The sequence below is a fragment of the Microcebus murinus genome, chromosome 7 (assembly GCF_040939455.1).
Source record: "Microcebus murinus isolate Inina chromosome 7, M.murinus_Inina_mat1.0, whole genome shotgun sequence".
NCBI lineage: Eukaryota > Metazoa > Chordata > Mammalia > Primates > Cheirogaleidae > Microcebus > Microcebus murinus.
Genome location: NC_134110.1, coordinates 74,004,559 through 74,016,168, shown reverse-complemented (window position 1 = coordinate 74,016,168; position 11,610 = coordinate 74,004,559). Strand labels below are relative to the sequence as shown.

The 11,610-nt window shown below is 38.2% G+C and overlaps 1 protein-coding gene across 1 annotated transcript; it reads right to left on the bottom strand.

Annotated features, from left to right (window-relative positions):
- Window positions 1-3,748: 3,748 nt before the first annotated feature.
- Window positions 3,749-10,372, bottom strand: PSKH2 (protein serine kinase H2). Its single transcript, XM_012774243.3, has 2 exons — window positions 9,231-10,372; window positions 3,749-4,177 (listed from the first exon to the last, which is right to left on the bottom strand). The coding sequence occupies exons 1-2, from the start codon at window positions 9,924-9,926 to the stop codon at window positions 3,872-3,874; spliced, it is 1,002 nt and encodes a 333-aa protein (XP_012629697.2). The 5' UTR covers window positions 9,927-10,372; the 3' UTR covers window positions 3,749-3,871.
- Between the last annotated feature and the right edge of the window lie 1,238 nt (window positions 10,373-11,610).

Here is an 11,610-nt window from a genome sequence, read left to right as displayed (position 1 = left end):
GTGGGAGAAAATATTCGCTCTCTACACTTCTGATAAAGGTCTAATAACAAGAATCTATCTAGAACTTAAAAGAATAAACAAGAAAAAAATCAAACAACCCCATCAAAAAATGGGCAATGGAAATGAACAGAAACTTCTCCAAAGAAGACAGAATAATGGCCTGCAAACATATAAAAAGAATGCTCAACATCTCTAATCATTAAAGAAATGCAAATCAAAACCACAATGAGATACCACCTAACCCCAGTGAGAATGGCCTGTATCAAGAAATACCAAAACAACAAATGCTGGTGAAGATGTGGAGAGACAGGAACACTCGTACACTGCTGGTGGGACTGCAAATTAGTGCAACTTTTGTGGAAAAGAATTTGGAGATACCTCAAACAGCTAGAAATAGAAATACCATTAGACCCAGCAATAGCATTGTTGGGCATCTACCCAAAAGAGCATAAGACATTCTATTATAAAGACATCTGCATCTGAATGTTTATGGCAGCACAATTCACTATTCACGGTCATGGAAACAACCCAAGTGTACGTCAATTCATGAGTGGATAACTAAAATGTGGTATATGCTCACAATGGAATATTACTCAATTCTAAGAAATGACAGTGAACTAGCACTGTTTATGCTATCCTGGATTAAGCTTAAGCCCGTTATACAAAGCGAGGCAACACAAGATCTGGAAAATGGGCTACACATCTACTCGCCATCAAATTGGTACTGACTGATTAAAACTATGGTGCTCAAATATGGTGTATGCCAGGGATTGGGGGGGGAGGGAGAGACCCACATCTTAGGGATGTGATGAGCATTGTAGGGGAGGAAGGGATTACCTCTAACCCTTTTAGGGAGAGACAAAAATATACAATGTGACCAAAATGTCTAAAAAAAACCCTGTTATCCGGAGGTGGGCAGGTGGCAGGGGAGAGGAGGGAGAAGGGTGTCTACTTACATAATGGGTGCAGTGTGTACCACGTGGGGGTTGGACATGCTTGAAGCTCTGGCATGGCGGGGTGGGGGAGGGGTGGCAGGGGCAATATATGTAACCCTAACAATATTTGTACTCCCATAATATGAGGAAATAAAAGGAAAAATTATTAAAAAATAAAAGAGCTCTTCCTGCCTCACGTGATACATGACAGATACATGGGATACTGCTACATCATATGGTACATGTCAGATCACAGGCTATTTCCTTTAATATAGAAAGAACACTTAAAATTCATAGGAAAAATATAGAAAAATGAGCAACTATTTTGACAGGTAGTTCATAAAAATACAGATGGCTAATAAGTATGTGAAAAAAATGCTCAGTCTCATTCATAATTTACAAAATTAAAATTAAAATGACAAAGAAAATGAAAAATTTGAAAAACAATATCTTTTTACCTATCAGATTGAAACAATTTAAAATTTGGATAATACATACAGTAGAAGGTTGCAGACACTCTCATGTACTGTTTAGAGGAGAGTGCGATCTGGTGCCATCTGGTGGGGGGACAGTTTAGCAGCAATATCTACTCAAAAATGTATTGACCTTTGACCTAATAGTGTCATTTCCAGAAATTTGTCCTACACATATTCTTGCCAAAGTGTGCAAATACATATGTGCAAAGGTGCAAAAATATTGTTATTTAAAAAAATAAAATAAATTATTATTTATATAAATAGAAATCACAAATAAATGTCTATCAGTAGGGGAATCGCTAAAAGTGTATTATATCTAAGCAAAGATCTGCTATGCAGGCATTAAAAATGATGCGGTAAATCCATATGTTATGTTGCACGATACTATGTTAAATAGAAAAGCAAGGTGCAGAGGAGTTTTATAGTATGATCTTCGTGTGAAAAAAATATGTTCAAAAGCTCCAAAGGTTGGTAAGAATTTGATAAAGATAGTGCTTATTTCTGGGGGAAAAAAGAATAAGAAGTCTGGAGTGGGAGGGAAAGGTTTACTTTTCATTTTACACCTATTTCTACCTCAAAAATTTGGAAACTGATGTATTTTTACTTCAAGACTGTAATAAAAAGAAAATCCAAATAGAAGTGCAGAAGGGGGAGTGTAGTGGCTCACTCCTGTAATCCCAGCACTTTGAGAGGCCAAGATGGGAGGCTTGCTTGAGGCCAATAGATCAAGACAGCCTGGGCAACATAGCAAGACCCCATCTCTACAAAAAATGAAAAAAGAAAATCAGCAAGGCATGGTTGCATGGGTCTGTAGTCCCAACTACTCAGGAAGATAAAGTGGGAAGATTGTTTGAGTCCAGGAGATGAAGACTGCAGTGAGCTTTGTTTGGGCCTCTGCACTCCAGCATGGGTGATATAGTGACACACAAAAAATTTTTGTGTCACTAACTACACATTCACATTTATGTACCACATTTATAACTGTTTCACGTATACATAGCCTAAAAGAGAAAAATAAAATGAAAAAATTATGACTGATTTTATAGTTACAGTAAATGTCACTCTAGAATTTTATTATTGTACTTAATGAAATAAATTAAGCATTATCAACTAATGAATCATTTATTTATTATATTTATCCATTCATATGAGTGACCCACAGATATAATTAATAATATTTTAGTCTTTATGTCATTTTACAAAAATTTACTGTACCGGGATCAGGCTATATGTGCTTTGCCTGGAGAACCGAGTTTTGGAACTTACTTCTTTTTAAGACACTCTCTATAAAAATTTCATACTGAGTATTTATAGTCAAGATATTTGATTAAATAATTCTATAAAAAACGAGTGCTTACCAGAAAGAGTTGACAGTAGCAAAACAAAAACATGATCACACACTCTTTTGTAAACACAGGTAGGTGGTGAATGCTAACACTAAAAAAAAAATTACTATTATCCGATTCTGCAAAATCCTCATTTTCCAGTGAATAGTGCCCCTATTAGACTATACTTTTCCCATGAAAAGAAACTGTATCTTATGGTTCTTTGTATATCCTATAATTAACAGTTTTCCATAAATATTTACAGACTAAATGTGAAATTAACAGACACTTGTAACTATGTTGAGTGTTACTAGTTAACACTGTATACTGTACCTAAAATATAAATCAGTAATTTCAGGATAAATACATTTATTTCCCATATCTAACTATGTTTCCTATGTCTGTGATTCATCATTCTTTCTTTCTTTTTTATTTTTTTTTATTTATTTTTTTTTTATGAGACAGAGTCTTACTTTGTTGCCCAGGCTAGAGTGAGTGCCATGGTGTCAGCCTAGCTCACAGCAACCTCAAACTCCTGGGCTCAAGTGATCCTTCTGCCTCAGCCTCCAGAGTAGCTGGGACTACAGGCATGTGCCACCATGCCCTGCTAATTTTTTTCTATATATTTTTATATATATAGTTGGCCAATAAATTTCTTTCTATTTTTAGTAGAGACGGGGTCTTGCTCTTGCTTAGGCTGGTTTCCAACTTCTGACCTTGAGCGATCCGCCTGCCTCGGCTTCCCGGAGTGCTAGGATTACAGGCGTGAGCCACTGTGCCCTGCCCATCATTCTTTCAATACATATCCCTTATTCCTACAGTATCGTGTTTTATTTAATTCATTCAATACTTAAGAAATTTTCTTTATCTACTGTTTCCAGTTATCTAAATGTAACTAATACGATACTATTAATCTTCTGTAGCCACATTTTCTGGGAAAATGAATATAGGTACAGGAAAAATTATAGATCAAAAAATGTTAAAAGTGAAAGTCAGCATTATTGGACAATACTACCTGTCCTTGGAGATTTAGAGTGTCCTAATCATGATGAAATGGCCCCTACAAACTAATGCTACTAATGAAGTTAATGGATCTGCCTTAAAATTGGGTAAAATGGTTTTAGAGGCCATCTGTTTACAAAGGTAGAGATGGTGGTGATTCTGTTATCCTTAAGTTTCTCTTGCTCCATATATGCCTTGATTTGTGAGAATAACATGACTTAGAAGACTGTGCAGATCCGGGACTCTGAGAGAGAGGAGACGCCCTGCGCAAGAGGTTTTGGGAAATGGCTCTCTGAAGATTCTTCATGGAAGACCCCGCAGCCCTGGTGACCACCCAGGGATGCTCCAGGGCCTGGTCGGCTGACATGCGATGACTAGCCTCCAAAATTAGTAGTTTGTCTATGAAGTCCTTCGCCAAGTGGGAAATACTTGGCCAAGGCTGAGAAGAAAAACAAACGAATAAATTTGAATAAAATAAAAACAAACACACAAAGAAGTATATTCTTAATTAAATAGATGAATTCCTATCAAATAAAAAAAATGTTTTTGAATAAGCAATTTGAATGCTGTATCATGAAATACATAGAAAACCTAAAAATTCACTTTTGAGGGAAGCAAAGAAAAAACAAACAAAAAAAACTCTTTAGCAAAAGAAAAGGCAAACACAAACACAGAAATTTTCTTCCAGACTCTCTGCCCAATGAACGAGAATTCCTTTCCAGAAATCCGTCCAGCCTGCTGTCGTCCCCACATCACATTTACAGGAGCTAGACAAGGCAAAGCAGCAGTTTTCGATGAACCACATCAATAATATCAGGTTAGCGTTCACCACTCTGTGGTCATCTCGCTGAGTCCCTGTGACTTTGAGAGTGAGATAGAGTGGAAGTTGAAAGCGGAATAGATTCAGAAATCATCTTTCCTCTCCCTTTGAAAACTTCCTGTGGACTTAGGATGCCTCCATCTCCACATTCTGGGGAGAGAAGAGGAAGGACAGCGAGGGCCCGTGAGCCAGAGATGCTCCCCAGCGCCCTTCCTCAAACACACAGGGCCCAGCCGCTGCCCACCAGGTGACTGCAGATGGGGTTCAGCATGTTAGGGAGCTCTGACACAGCGCGGTATGCACAGCTAAGTATTTGATGCTTCAGGAACTTATTCTGGCACTATTGACAGCAGTTGCACATCCTTTAAGCACAATAGCTGTAATTCATAGTGGCATTTGTGAGCATGAGGGCTGTTGCTTTATACTCAAACTTGTTTTCTGCATTACCCACTGAGAAAGAAAAAAGACTTCTTATCTGAGGAATTCTAGCCCCTTTAAATTATCCAGCAGAGCGGCATAGAAATGCAATAGCAGTCACATCAGCTCCCTCCTTCAGTTAAATAATTAGCTCGCTATGTGGGCTCTAGACTAACAGACACCCAACAGCCATAAAATGCCATGCCCTGGACGCCATAACTCATACCCTATGGTTCAAAAAGATACAGCCCATCACTAATGCATGTTATTTTTGTAAACCAGTAAGAATTCCTGTCAAACAATTTTATATCAGCCCGTTCCTTGTTCCCTTTTGCCTTTAAAACCCTGCCGTGTAACAAAGGCCAAATGGAACACTTCCCAACGCAACCGGGAAGTGTTTCCCTGCCAGCTCTCACTCTGGCTCAAGAAAACTCTTTAAAATTATATTTTGTGCCTCAGCTTCTTTCTTTAGGTCAACACTACCAACATATAGCACATACCTAGAAAAAATTAGTTTTGTTAACTCTTGTCCTCTACAAAAGAGAATTATTGAAAAAATTGCCCATCCATTTGCTATATTTTAAATACAATTTCTGGTTGATGTGTTGTTGCATTTTTTTAATGTTATCTCCCAGGAAAGATAAGGGAATCCTTACCACCTAGTGTCTTTGCCATTGTATAAGGAAAAAATCCGAGTTCGTACATAGACATCACATTCTCCAATCTCATACCAGAATATATATTTTTTTTTTTTTTGTAGAGATGGGGTCTTGCTACCTATGGTGCCCAGGGTGAATTTGAACTCCTGGGCTCAATCAATCCTCCTGCCTCAGCCTCCCAAGTAGCTGGGACCACACCCACATTAACCCAGAATTTGCATAAAAAGAAACCAGCAAAAGAACTACACTTCTTTTTTTTCCTTCAGTTTATTTTGGCAAAAGAGAACTTTTTATTCCAGAAATAAAGTCATGAAATAAATGAGCAAACTTGCTAAATATTCAAACATGGGAAAAATAAAATGTAAACTCTGCAAGTCTAGACAAAGTACATCAGGGGCTAACACTCACAGCGGCACGCCTTCTAGTTCTGGCTAGACATCTACTTGGCCCTGAATCCAGACACATTTATCTAACTAAGCTCAAGACTATTTAAATGAAGGTTAAATTAGATGGCTCCCTAGAACATTTTTAAGATAAGCCACTGAATCTTTCTGAAAAGAATATAAAATATGTGCAGTGAGGTTTATGGAGGGCTCATTAAGATGACCCCAAATGAATATATGCTTAAAATGCAGTTGAAAGAAATAAATGGTGTACTGGAAAAAAAGCTCTTCAGCCAAAGTTTGTTATTCAAACACAAGTTATAAATTACAGAATTCCTGAGCCATAAAGAACAACTGGAGAATATCTAGGAATCGATTTCACATTACATATTAGAAAAGGAAGAAAATGAACTTCTATTTTATTTTTAACTTCTTAAAGTTTATTTTATGATCGGTTATGAGGCTGGCCTGGGGCAGTGTCTACATTAGCCCCATTAATTGGTGTTCATAAAAAGAAGAAAATGAAAATGTTAATCTTAAATATATTTAAGGAGGGCATGATCACAGCTCACAGCATCCTCAAGCTTCTGGCCTCAAGCAATCCTCCCACCTCAGCCTCCCAAAGTACTGGGATTACAGGCATGAGCCACCAGGCTGGCTTAAAAATATGTTTTTAATATCACTATCTATCCTTGTCAGCTGGCTGATATGGTTATAAGAACCATTTTATTATCAATTTATTTCATACCCCCAAAAAAGAGAGACTACTGTGATACAGCAGAATATAATTAGACAAGAATAAATGATTCCCATCTCATGGGTTAGAATTCTTATAATTTGTCATTAGTGTTAAAATTCTAACACCATGCTTTTCTCACTATTCCATTTAAAAGATGAAAAAGGTACACTTGATAAATGAAGTTTGTACTGCAAAAATAAACCCATAAAACTAATAATTTGCTTAAGCAAAATTCAAACTTTCAGTCCCAGTCTCCCATGTTAATAGTGACAATAGCATTTCTATATAACACTGATTCTATATGTATTAATAGATGAAACTCTTCTTGGCACTTATATCTATTAGCTCATTTGATCTTTGCAACAACCCTGTTAGGTACACACCATCATGATTACCACTTTACAAATGCAGAAACTGAGATACAGAGAAATTTGAAAACATGCCCAAAGTTATTTAGTAAATGGCAGAGCTGTTAATGGAATCCAGCCAGTATTGGTCCCAATTGTGTTCTTAACCATTATCTTACACTGCTTTTCAAAATCCTCATTATCAACACACATGCATGTATACACACATGTGCACACATGTGCATGCCCATGAGCTCTAAAACTCTTATGTTTCACTAGTCAATTTATTCCCTTTTACGTGCTTTTGCATATCTTGTTCTATTTAGAATATGTTAATCTCCTCTTCTAGAAACTCCTATCCTTCCTCCAAGACAGCACAACTGTGGCCTTCTTCATGGAATCTGCCCCAACTTTCCTAAGCAATGATAGGTTCTCTTCCATTTCTCTTGTGGACTTTGAGACTTTGTTCCTACTTGTATTAAAGCACTTATATTTGAAGAAATATGTAATAATACTTGGTTTCTCAGCCAAAACCACTAGAACCCTAGAGTGGGGACCCTGAGCATTTTTTCATGTGAGTATCCCTAGAGCTGAGCAAAATTCCTGGCCTGGTTAGAAGAAAGGGGTGGGGACCACAGAAAGAGGCATTCAAACAGTCTTCAGGATGAGTCCTTTACCCACTGTCTCCAGCAGAGCTCTGCCACCCTGCAGAAAGCCGTGGAGATGGCATTGCTAATCAAGCAGACAAGTGAGGGCCTCCCTTGCACAGTGGGAAGGAAATTTTTGTTCTCTTCCATCCCTTCTCCACCATCTGCTATGCCTTTCTACCTTGGTTGCTCCTCGAGCATTGCAGGAAGCAGCTAGAAAGGGGAACGGCCACCCCAAACCTGTAAAACCCTGGGAATCTCTTCATAATAAATCACTTGCACCAGAATCTTCTCAGGGTTGTTTCTAAGGAACCCTCTGAAGTAAACCTAACAAAAGGAGTTTTTAACAGAATATATTATTATTATTTCACAAGAAAAAACTAATTGTAATATCTAGTATAAATATAGCCCCAATGGACCACACCCCCAATAGCCACACTCTGTGTGGCTCCCTCCGGAATTGACTTATGGTTGACCCAGGACTCCTAATAACCAGTAGAATGAGGCAGAAGGGAGACTGTGCTATTTCCAAGTCCAGCCATAAAGAGGACTGGCAGCCTCCATATCTCCCTCTTGGAATATTCCCTTTTGGGAGCCCTAACCTGCCATGTTTAAAAACATATACATGTACAATAAAGGTACTAAAGGTCTGCCAGATATAGAAAATATTATATTTAAATTTGTTATTTAATTAATTTCGCTTATGTTGTTGCTGTACCTACAGATTAAGTAGCTAAGTAGCATTTTAAGTAGCTATAATCAAACCATCAATATTTTTATGAGAAATTAAAAGTAAAATAAATGAGCTCATTTGCTCTACATGAAACAAATTTCCTATCTTGTCAGGCTTCCCACACACAAGCATTGGCAACTTTCCCTCCCTACCCAAAACAACAAAAAGTCAACACATTCATGAACACTGGGAGTTGCAAGTTTAAATAATGGGTAAATATTTCACACAAGCTGTGAGATTAAACATTCCACTGTGAAAACATTACATCACAAAGAGGGCTTGGATCATCTAGATTTTAGGGAGCAAATCTCTCGCCAAACACCCAACCATCATGCTGAGCTTCTCGGTACACATGGGTTTTAGGCGACCAGCTCAGGCTCTGCATACTGATTACAGAACACACTGTAGACAAACCCACACATCTACTTGATCATCAATGTCATGTGCTAACTACAGGCAGCTGAGTCACCAAGGCCCTTGCTACCTTTAGACCAATGGCTCTCGGGGCAATTCTGCCCTACAGAGGGCGTTTAACAATGCCTGGAGACGTTTGTGGGTGTCACGACTGGGGGAGGTGTGTTACTGGTACCCAGTGGGTAGAGGTGAAGGATGCTGCTAAACATCCTACAGTGCACAGGACAGCCCCCCTCCCCAGTAAAGAACCATCTAGCCTCACATGTCAACAGTGGCAAGGTGACAAATCCAACTTTAGGCCAACACAACAGGAACAACATAACGATCTCTTACCTCTCCTGTGTAATGATATTTGCCTTTCAGAATCTTCCTGTAAAGTCTTGCATGGCTTTCATCATCAAAAGGCAGGAATCCGCTCAGTAAAACATACGTGATCACGCCAAGAGCCCACATGTCCACTGCACTGGTATAAGGTTTCCTCAGCAAAACCTCAGGGGCTATGTACTCTGGGGTCCCACAGAGTGTCCTCATCATCCAGTCACCTCTTTTGTTCCCAGAGTGTGCCAAACCAAAGTCTGTGATTAAAATTTTTGACTCAGCACCTGGATGATAGTATAAGAGATTTTCAGGCTTTAGGTCCCTGTGAGTGATTTGCAACGTGTGCAAATACCTAACGCCGTCAGCAACCATCCGGAGGATTCTGACGGCGTCTCCCTCCGTAAAGGATCCCTGAGCAATGAGTCGGTCGAAGAGCTCCCCTCCTGTCGCCAGCTCCATCACCACGTAAACTCGATCCTGGGCCTCAAAGATCTCCAGGAGCTGGACAATGTAACAGTGGCGAACCCGCCTCAGGACGTTGAGCTCAGATTCACACACTTCTCTGCCTTCCTTCACTCTGGTTTCCATCACTTTTATTGCAAAAGGCTTCTTGGTGGTCTTCTGCTCTACTCTGACAACCCAGCTGAAACTGCCTGTCCCAATAAGAGCCTTGATGTCATATCTGTTAAGAAGAAAAACCAAACCTGTCATCCTCTGAAGTGACAATTCTCAAAATTAGTTAAATCCTTGCTTTATACCATCTTTGCTATCCTTATATTCCCTCCACCAGATTTCCTTGCTTATTATTACTTAATTGTGTTTATTGTTTTTTATTATTATTATTATTTTCCAGCATATTGTGGGGGTACAAATGTTAAGGTCACATATATTCCCCTTGCCTCCTCTTCTCCCTCGTGTCAGAGCTTCAAGCGTGTCTATCCCCAGTTGGTGCACGTCGCATTTTGTGTTTATTGTTTTTGAAAGCTGCCCCAAATCTTCTTCTGAAATGGAGGCAAATCATATAAAGGTAATTAGTTACTAGAAAGACAGTGTTAATAACAATAGCTGCCATTTATTATATGCCAAGCATTTTATTATCAAAAATTTTATACTTATAAAACCCTACTAGGTGATATAATAATGTCCCCCTTCTTCAGATAGGGAAATTAAGACTGAAAAAATATTAAGTGATTTCTTAAGTTCACACAGATTGTGGCCAGAGTGGATGGGATTCAAATGCAACCCCTTCAAATGTGTTTCACCAAAATTTATTTAAAGAATTTTAGGCGCTCCTTTTACCATTTTCTTTCTTTCCTCCAACCCTTGTTTTTATCATGCTTCAAAAACAACCAAATAAGCTGGGGAGAATAAGGAAGAAGCTTACTCCTGTTTATGACTTCTCAAAACAGGGATCCATGTAAACTTCTACTAAAGTTTAAGAATCCTATCAAACTTAACCCTCTCCCTTTATTTCAGACATGCTGAGAAAATGTGAGATTTAACACTCTGATTTTACAGCTGGAATTATTAAAGAATGATGTACTCTACCCTTCATTTTACCGATGAGGAAATTTGAAGAACAGGTTAGCCAGTTGGTTGTCTGTGTTGTAGAATCGAGATGAGAACCCAGATCTCTTTATATATACCATAATATAGAATTCTTCTCACTTTATTAAAAACCTGGATTCCAGAGAATGAAATGTTCCCAGAAAGCACCCAAGGAGAAGGCAATGTTTTATATCACATGCTCAATACCAAAGATTCAAATGTAAACATCAATCTGTGCTTTAAATAGCCCTATTACTTTTTGTTGAGCTTATTCTTCCTGTAATTTTTTTTTTTTTTTTTTTTTTGCCTACTTATTTGTTCCTTATATCCCTGTGCATACTGGATGAAAATGACATTTGGCTGTACCAGACTATGGAAAAAAAGCTTTGTTCTCCACAGTGCATTTAATTTTCTGGCCAATTACCTTATCAAAACAGATAGCAATTTAGTAAACTTGAATAGATTCTCCTCTTCCCTTTGCAACTTTGCTTTTTGTATTCACATGCATTTCAAATTCTATTGCTTTGCAGACCAACCAAGTTTTACATTACTTCGATGTGGATGAAAGCACTTTGCAAATACTAATTTATCACTATGCTTTCAAAACTGCTGGCAAACTCATTTGTTCACTGAATTAATCATCAGATATCAGACAAGCTACCACTTCTGAGGAACTACACTGTTTTGCTTGAATAAAAGAAGCTTTTTTCAATATTGTTAAGGGAGTTTCATATTTCAAATATTTGAAAAAATGTTGGTAATTTGGCATTGGAGGAAATAGTGGGTTTTAAGACAAGGTATTGAGTAGTGGGAATAAATGCCTCAGACTGTTATTCAACTTGTCCCA

What these genes read in the sequence shown, in the direction of transcription:
- PSKH2 (XM_012774243.3), bottom strand. Translation starts at nt 9,926, where the DNA reads ATGACAGGTTTGGTTTTTCTTCTTAACAGATATGACATCAAGGCTCTT. An exon ending in AATATCATTACACAGGAGAG is followed by an intron (nt 4,178 to 9,230) that starts GTAAGAGATCGT and finishes TTTTCTTCTCAG; the next exon opens with CCTTGGCCAAGTATTTCCCA.